Source organism: Megalobrama amblycephala, linkage group LG12, assembly GCF_018812025.1.
Source record: "Megalobrama amblycephala isolate DHTTF-2021 linkage group LG12, ASM1881202v1, whole genome shotgun sequence".
Taxonomy (NCBI): Eukaryota; Metazoa; Chordata; class Actinopteri; order Cypriniformes; family Xenocyprididae; genus Megalobrama; species Megalobrama amblycephala.
Window position 1 is genome coordinate 14,487,595 of NC_063055.1, and position 21,944 is coordinate 14,509,538.

Below are 21,944 nucleotides of genomic sequence, written 5' to 3' on the forward strand. Positions count from 1 at the left end.
CACAAATGGGAAGATAAATCTATTGTAACTTCTGTTTCAAGCCTACTTTAAAAATGTAAACTCAAAACCATGCAACCATTACAAATTTTCTCTCTTTTTCATCACATTCCTTAATCCTACTTGGGCCCGCATGAACTTGCGTAGCATAGCAGATTACTATTCCAGTCTACACAGCATTATGTCATGAAAATGTGGACTGCTAGGGCTCATGGGTGGCATTTGTGGCAGGGCCTTAGGCTATGTGGCCAATGACTGCTCATTTGCATTCATGGTGTAAAGACAGCCTGAATGACCCACTGAATGAATCACATTTGTCACGTAAGCCTGGCAGCGGTAGAAGGTCCTGGGCTAGGCGAGATATGAGGTCAGAGTCACAGTGAACAGAACATCATTGCCTCGTTCAGATAATGAGGTCAGCTCTATACGCCACTACAAAAGACCTCACAGAGACCCTGTTTTTACCCAGAATTAACATCACTCTCTAAAAAGCATCCAAATCATTTTTTATCTGATGATTCATGTAATTTAAAAAGGCAGATGACCACATCGTACAGGTTTATTATGTATACCTTTCAATGGGCAACATACTCACCTGCTTTATACTTAAAGCTTTAAACTTTAAACTTAAGGCTTTGAAAGGACTTCAAATAATGTGCGACAGCTACTACAGGAACTCAAGTAAAATAAAAAACGTATGCAGTAAAATTTCAGATTAAAAATTAAGCATGTTTAAGATAAATAGGGTGTTTTAGGCTTTTTACTTTTGATTTTGTGCTTTTTGTACATTAAAACAGTAACATTATGAAATGTTCTTACAATTTAAAAAAGCATTTATTTGAAACAGAAATGTAAAAATGTAAAGTCTTTACTGAAACTTTTAACCAATTTAATGCATCCATGCTGGTCACAAGAGACATACTTTACCAGGTATAACTGAGGATCTTCACTTCTGACCACCTGTGATGGAATCACCCCAGACGGATTTTAGGAGTGGGTGTAAACAGGGTCAGAGAATGAGGATACTCGATGACAGATTCTCATTTGCAATGCCTGCTGCACATTTGTGCTCCTTTATCTGATCTAAACCTCTTCAAACACAATTACCAGATGCTTGGATGAGAAGATCATAAGCTGCCTTATGTTAAACCAGACACTTTTTATGACTCACTCTTGTTTTGGTAACTGATTTTTATAAGATAAGCACCTGACAACTGTGAAATCCTGTGAGAGTTTGAAATTGGACTCTTGGGATTTGACACAAACAAAAGTGATGCAACACTGACAGAATGTGCTAAACCATCTGTGCTTAAAGAATATAGGCGAACAAATAAGTGCACATAAATCAGTCCTCCTTTAAAATGTAGAGTGAAGCCATAACCTATCCAAAAAAAGCCTATAAGTGTTTCAAAATATACAGTACAGTCCAAAAGTTTGGAACTATTAAGATTTTTAATGTTTTTAAAAGAAGTTTCGTCTGCTCACCAAGGCTACATTTATTTAATTAAAAATACAGTAAAAACAGTAATATTGTGAAATATTATTACAATTTAAAATAACTGTTTTCTATTTGAATATATTTCACAAAGTAATTTATTCCTGTGATTGCAAAGCTGAATTTTCAGCATCATTACTCCAGTCTTCAGTGTCACATGATCCTTCAGAAATCATTCTAATATGCTGATCTGCTGCTCAGGAAACATTTAATGTGTACAATTGTACAAAATATTTGTGTACAATATGTTTTTTCAGGATTATTTGATGAATAGAAAGTTCAAAAGAACAGTGTTTATCTGAAATCTAATCTTTTGTAACATTATAAATGTCTTTACTGCCACTTTTGATTGATTTAATGCATCCTTGCTGAATAAAAGTATTCATTTCTTTAATTTCTTTTCAAAAAAATAAAAATAAAATTTTTTACTGACCCCAAACTTTTGAACGCTAGTGTATAATGCTACAGAAGCTTTGTATTTTAGATAAATGCTGTTCTTTTGAACTTTCTATTCATCAAGGAATCCTGAAAAAAAAAGTACACAACTGTTTTCAACATTGAAAATAATCATAAATGTTTATTGAGCAGCAAATCAGCATATTAGAATGATTTCTGAAGGATCATGTGACACTGAAGACTGGAGTAATGATGCTGAAAATTCAGCTTTGCAATCACAGGAATAAATTACTTTGTGAAATATATTCAAATAGAAAACAGTTATTTTAAATTGTAATAATATTTCACAATATTACTGTTTTTACTGTATTTTTAATTAAATAAATGTAGCCTTGGTGAGCAGACGAAACTTCTTTTAAAAACATTAAAAATCTTAGTGGTTCCAAACTTTTGGACTGTACTGTACGTATTATATGGTTTCCAAGGAGTAGCTCTCTATGTTCTTTTTATTGAATGTCAGACCCTTGATGTGTCCATCCATTTAGCGTGAAACCCCTATGTTAACTGGCCTGAGGGGGCTTGTGCTCCAGGCAATTGTGACTTCCCAAAAACCCTGACTGAGTAAATGTTCTGGATGGATTTTTATTTAAGAAGAACATCCTCTCAGCCACCCTGGTGTGCTTTGTCAGCTGGATCACCTTCCTGTCTGGAACAACAGATATAAAACCTGCCTAGTTTTCTTCAGAGTTTGTGAAGGGAACATTAATGATTAATCTCTCTGATAATCAGAGGGATGTGATGAGAGACTCTAATTAACCTGCTCAACCACCTATAGAGTGCACATGGTGTGTGGCGACTTAATGATACTTTAAGGTGTCATTTTTGAAGTAAAAATAAACAAGTCAATACATCATCAATCCTTCTTCCAAAACATGTTTTTGTCTTAGCCTGATTCACTAAAACGAGAATCAACATTAGCTTGGCTTTTCAGAGATGCCGAGAACTGAGGGACTTGAAATGTTAAAATGCCGTTTTTGTTACTCAACAGGTGAATATGATATTTTATTGAACAGATAAATTGCCATATGTAGCTCTCTAACAAATTTCATTGTAAATAATTATCTATTGTGAAGGGTCACATTCATCCGCACAGTCACGCAGAACCGAAGCACAACCAAAACAATTTTCTTCCACAAAAACGCATGCAGTTTTGTTTTTTAACCGCTAGAGGGCCAAAATTTACATAGTGTACCTTTAATTAATACTTTCTAATATACACTGCACGGCCAAAAAAGTCACTGTTTGGATTTTAATAGGCAAATACTTAAGAATCTATGAATGGATCATTATTACAGTGATTATTATGTTTCTAGTATGGTATATGTTTGGCAACGGTTCTTTTAACCCTTAAAGATGGAGTGTGTAGCTTTTCATTTCTTAAACAACCATGTAGGAAGACACATCATGGCCATATATTCCAGGATGACAATGTCAAGATTCACCAGGGTTAAAATTGTGAAAGAATGGTTCAGAGAGCATGAGGAATCATTTTCACACATGAATTGGCACCTCTGAGTCCAGACCTTAAATTCATTGAAAGTCTTTGGGATGTGCTGGAGGAGACTTTACAGAGTGCTCACCTGCATTGTCATTACAAGATCTTGACCAAAAATTGATGCACCTCTTGATGGAAATGACATCACAACATTTATTTTCATCGAGAGGTGCTTAAATTTTTGGTCAAGATCTTGTATTGAAAATGCAGGTGAGCACTCTGTAAAGTCTCCTCCAGCAAATCCCAAAAACTTACATTGAAGTTGAGGTCAGTGCCAATTCATGTGTGAAAATGATTCTTCATGCTCCCTCCCAACAATTCTTTCACAATTTAAGCCTAATGAATCTTGACATTGTCATCCTGGAATTTGTCCACGATACATCTTAATAAATGGTTGTTTAAGAAATGAAAAGCTACACACTCCATCAATTAGGGTTAAAAGAACTGTTGCCAAACATATAACAGAAAAACTAGAAAAATAATAATCACTGTAATAATGATCCATCCATAGACTCTTAAAGGATTAGTCCACTTTTAAATACACTTTTCCTGATAAATTTACTCACCCCCATGTCATCCAAGATGTTCATGTCTTTCTTTCGTCAGTCGAAAAGAAATGAAGGTTTTTGAGGAAAACATTCCAGGATTTTTCTCCTTACAGTGGATTTCAATGGCTACCAACAGATTGAAGGTCAAAATTACAGTTTCAGTGCAGCTTCAAGGGCTTTAAACGATACCAGATGAGTAATAAGGGTCTTAAAACGAAACTGGCGCGCGTTCGTTCCGTATGTAGAATAGGGAAGGCGTAGGACATTCAGCGTAAGCGTTATGAAGAATGCGGAAGCGGAAAGTACGTTCAAGGCTATATTTTGTTTATAAAGCATAAACGGTTGTATTTTTTTCGAAAATGACCAATCGATTCGCTAGATAAGACCCTTATTAATCATCTGGTATCGTTTAAAGCCCTTGAAGCTGCACTGAAACTGTAATTTTGACCTTCAACCTGTTGGTAGCCATTGAAATCCACTGTAAGGAGAATAATCCTGGAATGTTCTCCTCAAAAACCTTCATTTCTTTTCGCCTGAAGAGAGAAAGACATGAACATCTTGGATGACATGGGGGTGAGTAAATTTATCAGGAAAAGTGTATTTAAAAGTGGACTAATCCTTTAAGTATTTACCTATTAATATCTAAACAGCGACTTTTTTTTTTTTTTTTTGGCCGGACAGTGTATTTTAATATATGATTTTTAATCCTGTGATGACATAATCCCTCAGATTTCGAGATCAAGAAACAAATTATCACAGCTGAAAACGTGTGTTGCTTAATATTTTTGTGGAAACTGTGATACATTTTTTCAGGATTTTTTGGTGAATAGAAAGTTCAAATGAACAATATTTATTTAAAATAAAAACCTTTTTGTAACTTTATACATGTCTTTACTGTTACTGATTAAAAGTATTATTTCCAAAACTTTTGAAGAGTAGTGTATCTATTCAAATAAAATCTGTATCGCACAAACACTAGTATGGATACTTAAACTAGTATATCCATACTAGATTTTTTGATAATTATTTTCACTGTAATGCTGCTTTGAATCAATATTTATTATATAAAGTAATATATAAATAAAGGCGACTTGACAAGCTACAGAATTTACTTAAATATTCTGAAATGAATGGCATGCGTTCTCTGAACGACACTAAATTAACATCATCTATATACATGATTGCACTTCTGGTACAGTCTCTGTCCTGGAACTGTCGAAGAGGACATCCAGAGATGTGTCTGCGTGTGTGGTGGCGTTTCCTTGCTGAGTGAAGGTGACCACACTGTTGAGTGACAACAAGTCTCTCAGTCATGCCTCCGTCTGATGCTCAATCTGTTTCCGCTGCATGTGTGAACTAATCACCCCATCCAACACATTTTCTCTCTCTCCAACTCACTCACTTTCTAACACCCTCTCTCTCATTTACACTTCCTCTCCTTTCTTCACACCCTCTTATTCCTGCATGTGTAACTTTCACTCTCACCTTTTTAATCAAATTTTGGGATTATTTTTTTGAGAATCTCTGTAATATATTTCTTCTCATTAATCCTGATATGACAAAACAGAGGAGAGAAAGACAAGTGATGACCAATTATCTCATATCTTGCTCTCTTTCTGACAGCTAACTACAATCAGAAATCAAAAATCACATCAAACACTGCATTAAAAAAAATTTAACACACATATTTACAGTTTGATCGGCAGCATCAGCTACTTCTAAGTTATTAAAAACAGAAATGAGATCTCCCAAGACAGAACCAATCAAATCTTGATTGACTTCCTGCATAATACGGATGGACAGGCTGCCACGGCAGCGTTGATTCACACGGACTAATCGAACTGCTGACATGTGCACTACAAAAACAGCCCTCATAAATACGCATGGGTGTTCTCACGGCAACGCATTCATTATAAATCTCGCATTTGTAAAGACTGTGCACCATTGGCTAAAGGGCAGGATCACAGGCGATCTTTATGCGTTTGATCAGTGTTCATTGGTAGTAGATAGAACAACCAACATCAAAGAAAGAAACGAACACATTCTGATCATCGCTGCCTGCGCTCTGCACTCTTTTCTTGCAATCTTGCTCTTTGACAGTCAACGCATCAAAACAACGCATATTTCTGCTGTAAAGAAATTAAAGCAGTTGATAAGGAAGATGCTGACTTCATGAAATATGAACAGATTTGTTTTTAAGCATTTAAAGGGTTAGTTCACAGCAAAATGAAAATTCTGTCATTAATTAATCGCCCTCATGTCGTTCCAAACCTGTAAGGCTTTCGTTCATCTTCAGAACACAAACGAAGTTCAATAATAGTGCAAAGTTGATTGATTGATCAGCTATAAGCTGCTCGACAGAAGGCAACAGTGTCGCTATTCAGCTCAAGTCAATTCAATGTTGATTCAATTGCATTGATGATGTTGAAGAGTTCATCAATTATGAAACCAATTCGAATCAGCTATAAAGCAGCTCTACAGACAAAATGTCATTGTCTAGCTCAATTTAATTCTAGTTTTGTTCTACACTGTGTCAATGTTAATGAAGAAATCTCAGAGAAGAAATAGAGATAGAAAGATGGTAAGGTATTTGAAGACTGCATGTAGGGAGTCCATGCCTCAGAAAAAAAAAAAGAGACAGAGAAATGACAGACTTGGCCAAGTGCCTGGCCCTCAGGCCAGAATCTTCAGCCCTCTTTGCCCAAGAAGGTACAGCTCAAGTGAAGAGGAGTTAAAAGAAGCAAGAGTGAAAGAAGAAGACAGCGAGCATATGTTGCTGTCTTCTTTCATTCTGCCCTTAACTATATGACTTGGCAAAACCTGAGACATTCAAATTGACCAGAGCACATTTCACCCGCACAGCACTACGGAAGTCGAGCTGGTGGGTCAAAACCCCCAACCTCCAAACATCTCACCCACCATGAGCTGATTTCTATCTGAAACTGTGAAATGAATGATATGCAAAAACTCCTTTTTAATTGGAAAGCAGAGATTGTGACGGAGAAGTAATTAGTAGTAATTAATTTAGTAATTATTTTCCCCCAACATATTAGGGGTGATTCACTTGGGCATGACAATTCTTTTTCAAACTATTCAGGATCAAAGCCACAACAATTGATTACAGAATTTTTAAATTATTAACAAGTCTGTTTATGGGAAAACAGTATACAATACTTGACAGCCAAGAACAAAAAGACTGAATAAGCTTTATTAAAATATGTTTAAATATATTTAAAATATTTAATTATAATACTTTTTAAATAATATATTATATAATATATGTCTACTCTATTTACAACACTGCAAAATTAAGTAATGTATTCCTGTGATGGCAAAGCTGAATTTCCAGCAGTGTCTTCAGTGTAATATGATCCTTCAGAAATCATTCTAATATTATGATTTGCTGCTCATGATATATAGTTATTTTTAGGATTCTTTGATGAATAGAAAATTCAAAACAACAGCATTTATTTTAAATAGAATTTTTTTTTATAAAATTATAAATGTCTTTGCTGTCACTTTAAAGGAATAATTCACCCAAAAATGAAAATTCCATATTTCCCATTATTTACTCACCCTTTAAGGTGCCCTAGAATTAAATATTGAATTTAGCTTGGCATAGTTGAATAACAAGAGTTCAAACTCCATTGAGTTGCAAACTCCATTGTTTCCTCCGTCTTATATAAATCTCATTTGTTTAAAAGACCTCCGAAGAACAGGCGAATCTCAACATAACACCGACTGTTATGTAACAGTCGGGGTGTACGCCCCCAATATTTGCATATGCCAGCTGATGTTCAAGGCATTACACAAGGGCAGGACGTCTGAATGTGCACAGCTGAATCATCAGACTAGGTAAGCAAGCAAGAACAGCGAATAGCGAAAAATGGCAGATGGAGCAATAATAACTGACATCATCCATGATATCATGATATTTTTAGTGATATTTGTAAATTGTCTTTCTAAATGTTTCGTTAGCATGTTGCTAATGTACTGTTAAATGTGGTTAAAGTTACCATCATTTCTTACTGTATTCACGGAGACAAGAGCCATCGCTATTTTCATTATTAAACACTTGCAGTCTGTATAATTCATAAACACAACTTCATTCTTTATAAATCTCTCCAATAGTGTGTAATGTTAGCTTTAGCCACAGAGCACTATCAAACTCATTCAGAATCAAATGTAAACATCCAAATAAATACAATACTTACGCGATTAGACATTCTGCGTGACGAACACTTTGTAAAGATCCATTTTGAGGGTTATATTAGCTGTGTGAACTGTGTTTATGCTGTTCAAGGCAAGCGCGAGCTCCGGGGCGGGGGAGCACGAGAATTAAAGGGGCCGCAACCTATACACTGCGTTCCAAATTATTATGCAATTGACATATCAGTAAGATTTCAGTACAATACACATTCAGATTTTAGTTTTTCTAAGAAAATGTTTGTTTGTTTATTTCTCCATGTCTTTTTAGATAACTGGTATCAATCTCAGACAAAATAATTTGCCAGATCTATGGAAACCCTACTTAGAGGTTGTTCCACATTATTAAGCAAGTCAAAGTTCTCATGCAATATGGGGAGGAAGAAAGATCTTTCTGAAGATGAAAATCTTGAAATGGTGCAATGTTGTGCAAAAGGCCTGAAAACAACTAATATTGTGTGAAACTGAATGGAGATTATCGAATTATCATAAGATTCGTGAGTGATTTAGAGCATAGCAGAACTCGGTCAGATAAAGGCTTATTAATGAAAGTTCCTATTAAAAAAAATTATTGTATTAAAAGGGCAGCTATAAAAAAAGCCAGTGTTGAGCAGCAAACAGGTATTTGAAGCTGCTGGTGTCTCTGGAGTCTTGAGAGCCTCACCATGCAGGCTGGCAGTTGTGCGTAAAGATGCATTTTAGACACCACTAACCAAACCTCACAAAGAGAAACATTTACAGTGGGTGTAGAAATACATTTTCAAACAGTTTTATTGCTGTGGTGTTTTTTTGCAGCATGGGATAGTGCATAGTGCATTGTACTATGCACTATCCTCCTTTTTATACCATAGCTGAAAATGGCCAGTTATGAACTCCACATATCTTGCAAAAGTCATTTTAATACCCTCCATCTCACTTCCCAGTATTCCAGCCCAAATCAACACCCACCAGCTCCTTGCTGACGTCGCAATCTTGTTGGAACGTGGTGGCCATTCTCCAACCATCCAGAAATCCATCCATTTAGACCATCCATTGTAGTACGGCATTAGTCAGTGAATAAAACTATTTAAAAATGAGTCTTCATGTATTTCTAAACCCACTGTAAATGTTTCTCTCTGTGAGGTTTGGTTTGGAGTGGCTGAAATGCATCTTTACGCACAACTGCCAGCCTGCATGGTGAGGTTCTCAAGACTCCAGAGACACCAGCAGCTTCAAATACCTGTTTGCTGCTCAACACTGGCTTTTTTTATAGCTGCCCTTTTAATAAAATTAATTTTTTTGACAGGAACTTTCCTCAATAAGCCTTTATCTGACCGAGTTCTGCTGTGCTCTAAATCACTCACAAATCTTATGATAATTCGATAATCTCCATTCAGTTTCACACAATATTAGTTGTTTTCAGGCCTTTTGCACAACATTGCACCATTTCATGATTTTCATCTTCAAAAAGATCTTTCTTCCTCCCCATATTGCATGAGAACTTTGACTTGCTTAATAATGTGGAACAACCTCTAAGTAGGGTTTCCATAGACCTGGCAAATTATTTTGTCTGAGATTGATACCAGTTATCTAAAAAGACATGGATAAATAAACGAACAAACATTTTCTTAGAAAAATTAAAATCTGAATGTTTATTGTACAGAAATCTTACAGATTTTTCTCTTGCATAATAATTTGGAACGCAGTGTATATCGGTGCATAGTTAATGATGCCCCAAAATAGGCAGTTAAAAAAATGAAAAAAAAAAAAAAAAAAAATCTATGGGGTATTTTGAGCTGAAACTTCACAGACACATTCAGGGGACACCTTAGACTTATATTACATCTTTTAAAAAAATGTTCTAGGGCACCTTTAAGCCATACTAGGTGTATATGACTTTCTTCGTTTAGCCTAACTGTCACAGTCCCCTCGCCTCCAGGACTCCATTTCCCATGATCCTCGTGTTTCCACACCTGCACTCACTTCCCTCGTCTTCTCCTCATCATCACGGATCACCTGCACCTGGACTCCTTCATCAGCACTCCCTTCACTCCTTGTCTGTCCTTAATGTTATATACGATGTGTTTGGATGTATGTACTCTCCTTTGTTCAGTAAAGACCCTGTTTGTGGATTTCCGTATACTGCCTCGTCTCTTATACACCAGCACCGTAACACTAACACAATTGGAGTTATATTAAATAATATCCTGTCTCTTCCCAGCTTTGTAATGAATAGTGCCTGAGTTTTTGAAGCTCCAAAAAGCGCATCCATCCATCATAAAGGTAATCCATACAATTGCAGTGGGTTAATAAATGCCTTCTGAAGAGAAGGGATTGTTTTTTGTAAGAAACTTGTCCATATTTAATTTTCATTTTTGGGTGAACTATTTCTTTAATGCATCCTTGCTGAATAATAACGGTATACGTATTCGTACTGAACCGTTTCGGTACAGGGCTTTCGGTTCAGTGCACGTGTACCGAATGCATTACATTTCAACATTGTATCCTAACCACTATTAACCACCAATAATCGCAATAAGATCTGCGTTCTGTAACTTTCAATAGAAACAAAGTGTCATTCTTCAAATTATGTCCATGAAATCACGAAATTCAAACCGAAACTGCCGCTTTGATGCACTTTGATGTGGCGTGACAGATCACTGTACAGGCACCTCAGTTCAACCGGCAGCGCGGAGCGCGAGTGAAAGTTACAGAAAAAACTTAAATGAACATCTGAATGTATGTTAAAAGATACAGCACAACTTAGTGAAACGTATAATATCTCGTGTTATCGCTTATTCAGTGTTTCACCAGCAGAAAGACGTCAATAAAACAGCTTGCAAACAATATGTCATGTAGCATTTACCTCAGAAAAGTCATTCAGTGTCCACAGCTTGTTAGTTCGCCAGAGAAATGAACTCTTTCGTTTAATATATGCACTGTATTAGCCCATATATTCATTATATTTTACTTAACCTGTTAGTGATGTCTTGATTATTTAATGTATGTTTAAATAAATCTGTCATGAAAATGACAGCCACTGTGTATAAATGATTATATTTCAACAACAAATTGGAGTAAAACTTAATTTTGTAATTAGATTTAGAAGTTAATGCAAAAACTGCATTTGTTGTTTGAGTGTTGATTATTATATCTAAAAAATAAAAAGCGATTGGATTTAGGCTAATAGTTTGGGTTCAGTTGTTAACCTTTAATATTATAGTAGTACAATGTTCAAGTAAGGGCTCCCTACAATTGAATATATTTAAAGACAAAAACACAATTTGATAGTAAACCACTGTTTAATAATAAAAAAGCAATTTTATGTTTAGTTTCTCCCCACCTGCTGTACCGAACCCGTACCGAACCGCGACTTCAACACCGAGGCACGTCCCACACCGTGAGTTTTGTGTACCGTTACACCCCTACTGAATAATAATTCAAATCTTGTTGACTCCAAACTTTTGAATGGCATTGTATGCCCGATGAAGAATCTAAATTAAAGAACTTTTGGAGGATCATTTAATCTTTTTAATAAATCAAGGAAACAACCTTTTTTGTACACCATTAGATGGACAGATATGACACTCCAAAGGATTTTTTGACAACAACTCAACCAACACAGCTGAGCAATCTGAAGCTTTAGACGCTTATTTACACTGCACATTGGAATAATTAGTAAAAAAAGACTAAAAGAAAAACTTTAAAAAGCCTGTATTTCAAAGACTATCCAAGACAATTGGCTGGAAATCTAGCAGCACTGAATGCAAACCTTCCACTGAGAGTAATGTTGAATTTCTGTGTAGTCTCTTTGATTAGTTCTCATGTTAGGGTATCACAGCCCTGTAAATCTGCACAAGGCGCAAATGAAAGGTCTCACATCTGAGCAGAAAAACAAGAATAAACCCTGACTCACCTTGGGATGCTGAAAGTAACTTCTTAGGTGGCGACGTTTCCCGGTGGCTCACTTTTAATGCCGTGCTGCAAGAAGCTCCTTCCACACTAGATGAAAACTTGAACTTGATGACACATTTCCCCGAATTTGTCTGTGTGAAAATTGCAAAACTTTCTTTCAAGGGACTGTACTCATAAATGTTTACTGGATGTTAAGTACTTTGTTTTTTTCTCTCAACTGTTCAACCTAGTTTTGCCTAGTTTTTAACTTTTCATCCCTTTTTCATCCCTAATTAAAGACAAAGTGTGTTTTTCGACATTAAATACTTTCTTCATAACTATAAATAAGCCATCTAAAGATAGATTTTCCCATAAAATTTCAAAACATTGCTCCTGACCAGCCCAACACAGCAAAACGAGCTCATCCAATGGCGTTAGTTTGGGGTGGGGGGGTATTTTAATGGTCACACACTTGACCTTTAAATAACCTCTATGCTAAGGCCTTCATACTTCCACATAAACCCAAGCAAGCAGGTAGTATGTGTGAAATCCTCACACATTCAATCTAAACTTATTCATCATCACTGATGAAGCATTTAGAGTAACTACAGCCTGGGAAAGTTGCCATGGTGAAAGAGCCACAGGAACGGCAGCCCACGATTCCCTAATCATGTTAATCGACTTTAATATGACAGTAGTACAACAGAGGAGACGGCTAACAGGCTAATAAAACAGTAATGATGGTTCTAGCGGCTAGTGTCAGAGAGGACAACATGGACACACTGGTGAGCTGTTCCTGTCAAACTGGCCCTCAAAAGGGAAAGTGTTCAGGAACTTCTGTACAAACAGGATGTCTGGGTTAGTTTCAGCTAATGAAGAACATCATGTAATAATGTTGTTCAGGACTGATTAGAACAAGTGCTGAAATGAGCTGCTCATTAAGATCTAGTTGCCAAGGACAAGTAGTTGTGACAAAACTTTTTTGATATAAAGTGCCAAAGTATTATAATTATTATGCAATGTTCAATAACATTTGAGAGTTTTAAAATCCCAGGCAAGATTATGATTGTGTGGTTTCAGAATGAACCGAAAGGATGTGCCACCAATACTTACAGTGCATGTTCAGATGTTTAATTCAACGTGCGTTATCATCTTTTCATAGACTGCATTCACTGAGGTCTTCTTTTAGCATCTTTTGAAATGAATAATCAGTTCGGGCTTTACGCTTTATTTGAAACGTAAAACACAATAACTAATAATAGCTAAATCTATTGGATTTTTTCTTATTTTTCACAATGTTGCTCTTCTATAAATAGCTTTATTCTGAAAGCAAAATGCATCAAGAAAAGCAGACCAAATTGAACATCTCAGCTCAATCATGCAGCGCTTTCCGCTTGGCACGTTTCGTCACACTTTTATAGTGTTTAGCTTCCCATTCAGCTCACGACTGAATAAAACAAAACAATCTGCGTGACGCTAAAGGATTACTGCAAGAGCTAGTTTGCAATGTAGATGCCAGTGAAACAAACAAATTCAAAATTTTGGGGTCAGAAGTTTGTTTTTTTGTTAAGAAATGAACGCCTTTATTCAGCAAGGACACATTACATTGATCAAAAGTGACAGTAAATACATTTATACTGTTACAAAAGATTTCCGTCTATTCATCTAACTTTCTATTCATCAAAACATCCTGAAAAAATATCAAGCTTTCTACAAATATAACAACACAACTGTTTTCAACATTGATTATGATGATAAGAAATCTTACTTGAGCACCAAATCCATGATTTCTGAAAGATCATGTGACACTGAAAACTGGAGTAATGGCTGCTGAAAATGTATCCTTCCATCACAAGAATAAATTACGGTTTAAAATAAATCTTGCAAAATTGTAGAGCAAAAACAGAATTAAATTGAGCTAGATAATGACAATATTACTACTGACCGACTGACCCCAAACTTTTGAACATTGTAATCACTGACAGTTTCATATACTTGCCAACACTGATTTTTTCCTGTATTTGGCACTTGGCGAGTGTTAATTTTTAGCCCTAGTTACCAACCTCTGATCTACATGCTCCTAGAACTATGACTTATACGAGTTCATACGTTTCCACACATGTGGTCCTCATGAGTGATATAAGCCAACTACACTTATTTTGTCTTCCTTCTTAATCAGTACCATTAATGCCACAATAGAGTCAGATTTCTTAAGCACTATGCTCTTAATGTATAATTACATAATTAGTCTGCCACCATTAATTTAATTGCAACCTTCTGATTAGAGGCATTGCATAAGGACTCTAAAACAGCCTGCATGGGAGTGGCACATTCTGTAATATTACTATTATTCCAGTGTGTGTTTGTATGTGTTCAATCATTACCTGCTGTGTGCCTGCAGAGTAGACCATGACACCCCAAGGGTTGGGGAGAGCACCGCCCTGCAAGTCGAGGCACACATTCTCTCCGGGGCCCTCGGGATCCGAAAACAGACTCCAAGCACACCAACGCACACACTGCATAAACGCTGCTCTATGCACAGCTGTGGATGTCATCTAGCGAAATAGAGAAAGAAAGAAACAGAGAAATTTTTTCCTATCAGTTTGTTCTTGAATAGCACCCTCTGATGTTTCAAATCAACATTTGAACATGACTGACTTAGATACGTTAAAAGCATGATTTGATTGCTTGACATAAACCAAGATTCAAGCATTCTTTTTTTGGGGGGGGGGCCTTTTCCCACTATTATTAAGTAGAGAAGACAGAATTAAAACATATAGGCCTGATTTCACAGACAGGGCTTTAGCCTAGCCAGGATTAGGCCTTAGTTCAATAAGGATATTTAAGGAGCTTTTATAAATGTACACTAGAAAAAAAAAAACATCACTGGTGTTCATCTTGAGACAAAACAAGGGCACTGACATATTTTAAGATGTGTCAGTACAAGTTGCTTTTAGTTAAAACAGCTCAAACATGTAATTTAGTCTAGGACTAGCTTTGACAGTGAAACCAGGGGTTAAATACAAGACATTATTTATATATAGTACACCTTGAACATTTCATTCATTAATAGAGCTTATTTACTATAGTTTAAAAAATGGTAATAAAATATGACAAGATCTCAGAGATAAACTGTGTCAGAAAAAAATAATCTTAATTATGTCAGATAACACTTTAGCAAAATGTGGTCAGGTCAAAGTGTCTGAATAATTTTTGGTTCCAATTTTTTTTTTTTTTTTTTAATCAATTTTACTGGTAGTCCACTGTATGAAGAATTTTTGGGTATAATATGTCACAGTTTGCTTTATTTTGCTATCCTCATTTACATAAATGAACTATAGTGTCCTGCACCCACTAGTAAAAATATATCAAAAATGTCTTAATAATTTTGGTTTGACTGTATGTATGTACACAATAAGTGCATTGTATCAACTGATTAAATTTAAAGGGATAGTTCACCCAAAAATGAAAATTTGATGTTTATCTGCTTACCCCCAGCGCATCCAAGATGTAGGTGACTTTGTTTCTTCAGTAGAACACAAATGATGATTTTTAACTCCAACCATTGCCGTCTGTCAGTCAAATAATGCTAATGGATGGGAACTTCTACTATAAGAGTAAATAAAACTTGCATAGACAAGTCCAAATTTCGTGTCCTAAGACACGAAACGATCGGTTTGTGCGAGAAACCGAACAGTATTTATATCAATTTTTAACTCTAATACACCACTATGTCCAACCGCGTTCAGCACTCGTTAGTAAGGTCTGATCGCGCTCTGACAGCGGCAGTGATGTCTAGCTCTCATTGAAGTATATGCGCGAGACATCACTGCCGCTGTCAGAGCATGATCAGACATCACTAAACGAATGCTGAACGTGGTTGGACATAGTGGTGTATTAGAGTTAAAAAAAATGATATAAATACTGTTTGGTTTATCGCACAAACCGATCGTTTCGTGTCTCAGGACATCAATGTGTCGTCACGATCCGCAGGGTTTAATTTGGACTTGTCTGTGCAAGTTTTATTTACTCTTATAGTAGAAGTTCCCATCCACTAGCATTATTTGACTGACAGACGGCAACGGTTGGAGTTAAAAATCATCATTTATGTTCTACTGAAGAAACAAAGTCACCTACATCTTGGGTGCGCTGGGGGTAAGCAGATAAACATCACATTTTAATTTTTGGGTGAAATATACCTTTAATGTAAGTACATAGTAGGCCATGTGTGGAATATATTAGGCCACCTAATATAATGTGTAACCATATATTTTATACACTAATAATAATTATTAAATAATAATAACATTAATATAATTTAAAATATATTTATATAATATACTCAATATTCATTATATTTCTATTATATTATATTTATATAATATTCAAATATCACTGGTATTCATTTTTTAACAAAAAAACAGACAACCAGTTTGACAGTGATTTCTTATTTGGAAACTGTTTTGCCTGAAACACTTTCCAGAATGAAACATTAGCAGCCATAATCACACAGATGAGAACATTTCATCCTTTTATCTCACAACATGTACACATCTTACAAGTACACAAACTAAGCAGATAGAGAAAATTAAAAAAAAAATATGAGAAAGAGAGAAAAAAAGGGGAGAACTGAGCCTGCTCTCAGCTTAGCTACAATCCGTTGGGATCAGGCATTAAAGTCAATCAATAAATGAGCTGGTCAGGCTCAGCTCACCGTAATTAATCATGATAGAAAAAGCGCAAGGGAGAGAAGGAATTATTCAGCCCCCCTTTCTCTCACTCCCACCTCCCTCTGAGGTCTGATGTATCTGGCCAGTGATATATAGGTTGTATGGTAAATACTCTCCAGTTCAGCAAAGAGCGTTAATACAAGAGCTTTATCTTTCTCACAGAGATGTATTTCACATTTCACAGGATGAGAAAGAGAGAGAGAGTGAGAGATTTACCATCACCTTTAGCAATAGGGACAACAGTCCCTCAGTCTCTCAGACCCACTATGGCACCATCAGCCTTGAGTACAAATGTCACAAATGAACTCAATTATGATCATTCAAAAGAAACCTTGTTCTCAGAGAAAGCACTGTCATTTCCTGCACATCACCACAGTGCAGACAAAACAAAGAAAATAAAACTGAAGATAAAATACACTGATACACTATTTCATTTTAATATTTTCATAAAATGTATTGCATTTGAATTCATCTATTTTATTAAAAATATAATAATATAATTAGTGAAAATCTGATATTCAAAATCTAATTTTACATTATGATGTATAACGAATAAGAAAAATTTACATTCTGTGCTCTTTTTTAGATCACTGATCACATAAACAGATTTGCGATATTTATATTTCTGTGAGTCCCATGTAGCTCAAGTGCTGCTGTCATTAAAGCAAAATGAACTTATATGCACTCTTACATTACTGACACCTGGTGTGGTAAATAACACATGCTGGGATATTAACTGGTAACTATTTCTAAATAAAGCACTGGCTCCAGGAAACTCTTTCTAATAGCGTAGATTAGCCAACTATATGTATAGAGCCACAGAGCCAATTTTCCACTAAGAAGACAATTCCTTCAAATCCTTACATAATCCTTAGAACAGTTCAGATATTTCAACTGAAGTTCCCCAGCTTTTGTTCAACCTAACATGATCTGAAGATGGAAATAATCGCTGCTACATAATTTACCCTGAATCCTTCTTCAGCTCCCAAGCTCCCCTCTCGCTGGAGTCAACACAATTTCATTCTGGAGCGTTTCCCGTTCTGAAAGAGCTTTTGAGGAGACTGATGCTGAATCTCTCTCTGGAGATGACACTGATTAGAATTATGTCTTTTATATAACATATTAATTGCTATCTTTCCTGGCTATTGATCGAAAAACAAGAAATGGCATGGATATACAGGCTCAGCATCAAGGCTCAGGGAAGTCTGGATTAAATACACATCTTATATACGCATTTCAATACATATTCTATTTATAAGTCGCAATAAAACTAAAGTAGTGAAAGATCTTTTCTTCCATATTGTGACTGAGTTTAACAGATTATCAAAAAAGGGGGAAAAAATACAGGGTGGGGACTTCTATACATGACTTTAAATCTCATGAGTCTTAAATCTCTATTGTTCGACTTTAAATCTACAGAAGATGGAATGTGCTACTGTAGTTCAGAGCAAACAAAGACAGCAATATGAATATGGTCTTAGTCTTAATGAGATTTAGGAGGTTTTTAAACTATTTGTATATAACTTATGTTATAATTTAAGAGACCTGTGAGATGGAAAATCAAAAAATAAATGACAATCAATCAAACGCTTATCATATATAAAGCAATAGAGCTGAAGTTTTTAAAAGTGCAGTGATGAAACCCTCATAACTCCAGCAGTAAAATGAAAAGGTATTGCACATGATTTCAGCACTGCTCAGAACAAACCCTATGAACCTAAGCCGTCATAAGTAACTCTTTAAAATGGCAGAAAACTCAAATGTTCCCAGACAGTAACAAAGCAATGATATGGCACCCAAGTCAGCAATGATCATAAAACATACACCATAATGTCCTTTACCCTCAGCTTCCACACAATAAATCAAAGCAGGGCAGAATCACTGCCAGATCTGAGAACACATTGATAACTGCTGGTTTTGGTAACAAGCTGAGCTATTAAAGTGGCTGGTGGGGTGGAGGTTGGAGCGAGGCATTGGGTAGGGGTGCAAGGCTGCCGTGAGCTGCAGCCCAGTGTGAAGAACTGTCAGCGGGTGTGCGCTATGCTACATTGGCGCTGCCAGCAGGACTGATGGGAAGGGGGTGAGAAGGCAGAATAGTAATGAAGTATCCATCCTTAAGTCCAGTCATGTAGTAAAACTTCAGTCAGAACTGCGCCGCACACACACAAGAACCTTTTTTTTAAAGCAACTGAATAAAACATCCAAGCAGAATCTACAGTAGAATTGTTCTGAAGTTCAAATCTTATCAATTCTGTACAAAAAGCTGAGAATTCCAGAACAATATTTCATAAAAGAAGCATTCTGGTGCAAGTTACAGTAGCATTATGGGAGTCCTAAATTTGATGAATAAATATTGAAAACAAAGCATGTACTGGATCTAAGCCAGGAGAGGCAATATCCCCAGTTAGCCTCTTTCGACAAATGTGGTTAAAAAAAGGGGGGTGGCTGGGGGTACCGTCCTTTGATCTACATGCTCCTAGAACTATGAATTATATATTTAAAAAATGAATGATATTGTTATAAAATATTAAATTAAATTATTATAATAAAAATCTGTGAGTAATTTTATAATTTTTGTCAGAATATCTTATTCATCTACAGAGAGAAAAAAAAACTATTTCAAAAATAATAATTTTTTACCCAAAATAGGGGGTTGTGACTGTGAGCACATATTATTCATTCATATTCCTAGCCGGAGGGCGCCCTAGCGCAGAAAGTCCACAAGTGAGACTCATAGAAGTCATAAACCTTATGACGTTCCAGGAAAACCCTTATAAAGACAAACGCCTCAGCTTTCACAAGAAGAATGACACAAATAGAAACATTTTGACTGATGAAACATGAAGAATCAAGCTCTCGCTTGTATGCCAATTGTCAATCATCTTTGAGGATAGTGGTCCTGATAGAAATATGGTTTATTTGTTTTCTTCTAGACATCTCAGGTCTTTTCAAAAGAACAAAGTATATTTGTAATGCAATGCTAATCGACATAACCTTTATCACTGAAATATAATACTATAAAATAATAGCATTTCTGCCTCATTCTATGATATGGAAATTATTTCAAACACTTGACTGACGCTATGAAGTGAGTTTGGAGTAAAAACATTAAATGATCTCTTTTGTTGGACAACAGGTTTGTAAACACATCTCATTACAAGTTTGGAAAGATGTTTGGCACATTGCTTTTTCAAATTCACATTATAAGTGACTCAAACTTGCAATGCTTGCAGAGATGGAGCAGCATTTACTGCAAACCGATCAATATTCTGTTCACAGTGCACTTCACCATGAAACAAGCTGCACATATATATTTAATTAAAGTTTTGCAATTTCATAATCACACTAAGCCATAATCACGATTTCAGTTTAATTTCGGTTAATCGTGCAGTCCTAGATTAACATCGCACACAAGCAAGCACACAACAAACACTCACATCACACAAACCAAACAAGCAGCTCTGATGTAAATTTGTTCAGATTTTTTTTGTGGCACGTGCAACATATATGTCATAACATATATGTACAGCCTCCCCCATATATGTGTGTGTGTTTAAATAATTACAAAATAAAACAAATTGATGGGGAAAAAACAGCTAATAAGCATGATCAGGATCCCATTTTCCAGCAGCTCGAGAGTGATTAGTCACATGACATTTACAGCTTGGGTGATTGGCTTAAAAAAATCCTGCTGCAGCTGAGCAACTGCCATTGATTCGCCAAGTAATAGACACCTTGGGTTCAGCCAAATACATGAAAATCTCCAAATGAGCATGTCAAGGCATTTAATTGGTCTTGAGAAATACAAAGTTCATTGAATGAAAGACCCAATGGAACCTTAGTAGTAATTTCTTAAGATATGCATGTTACAATATTGATACATATGAAGCCCTTACTACAGCATTTTAGAGAGAGCCTCAGAAAGACTGAGCAAAGCTTCAAAGCAAAATCGAATCAAAGCAGCCACAGATGAGATTAACTGTAGCACATACAATAACTAACAGGAATTCCATATCAAAGTCACGACATTGCGGCTCTGTCTGAAGAACATAAATATTAAACTGAATTTGAAGAGCAAACAAGCAAAACTTTGCCACACAAGAATACAATTAAAAGAAACAGGAAATTGCCAGAGGCAGAAATTAAGCTCTTCTTGTTTCTAAGCATACTGAAGAATTAGAAAGTCAATAGAAACTGTACACAGAGTGAATTAGGACCAAAATTCATCGTTAGAAAGTGATTAAATGTGCGAGTCCACACAAAAAAAAGTGTATAAATGCATAAACCAATCAAGGTGAAAGATCAAACGTCTTTTACAGATGGCTCCTGGCGATTTCACAGCCATCAGACAGCTGAATATCAATAATTCATAAAACAGGACATCAGAGACGCAATGGAAGATTATAGAAATCCAAAACTAATAATACCACTGAGATCCACTGAGCCCCGGAGTGCGGAGAAGAAACCAGAACGATTATGTCAAGGCAGATTGAATTGTAAAAAAGCGAAACAACTACACATACAATTAAGTCTGACAAATCAATCAGTCCTCCTCATTTTTTCATCTAGTTTCTCTCTCAGATATAACACTGAATTTAAAAGTCAATACGAATTAGGGATGTCCAGATCCGATCACATGATTGGAAATCGGGCCCGATCACGTGATTTCAGACTCGATCGGAATCGGACGTTACCTCCCGATCAGGACTCGGATATATATGTATTAGGGGTGCAACGGTTCTCAGTAAAAAATCAAACCGTACGGTTCTCCACTTACGGTTCGGTACGCACTTGCACCGCGGTCCATCTCAAATGACGACGCATCTATTGGTTAATATGGTTTGTTTAAAATAGCAACGTGGAAAACAGACAGACAGAGTTCAAATAATGTATGTTTCAGTCGATGGATGCTCAAAACGTTACAACAACAATAATCAGAAAGCGTGGACAAAACAGTCACTCTTTGTAAACTGTTAACTGCGAGTGCCATATGCTCTAATGTCCAGTCATTTACGCCGTCATCACCCGGGTGTAGATACAGGTGAGACCTGAACAGCACACGTTGCTGTCTGTGTTTAAACTAACTCATTTAAGCCTTGCTGATTTAAACCTTCAAGAACAAGACGCGAAAGAGAACTCGCACG

General features: G+C 36.1%; 1 protein-coding gene across 1 annotated transcript in view; it reads right to left on the minus strand.

Moving 5' to 3' along the window:
* LOC125279389 (nephrocystin-4-like) overlaps positions 1 to 21,944 on the minus strand; it is a 192,306-nt gene that overhangs the window by 67,236 nt on the left and 103,126 nt on the right. Inside the window, 2 exon segments of the mRNA XM_048209024.1 lie at positions 12,093 to 12,222; positions 14,455 to 14,625. Of these exon segments, the coding sequence (XP_048064981.1) occupies positions 12,093 to 12,222; positions 14,455 to 14,625 (301 nt within the window).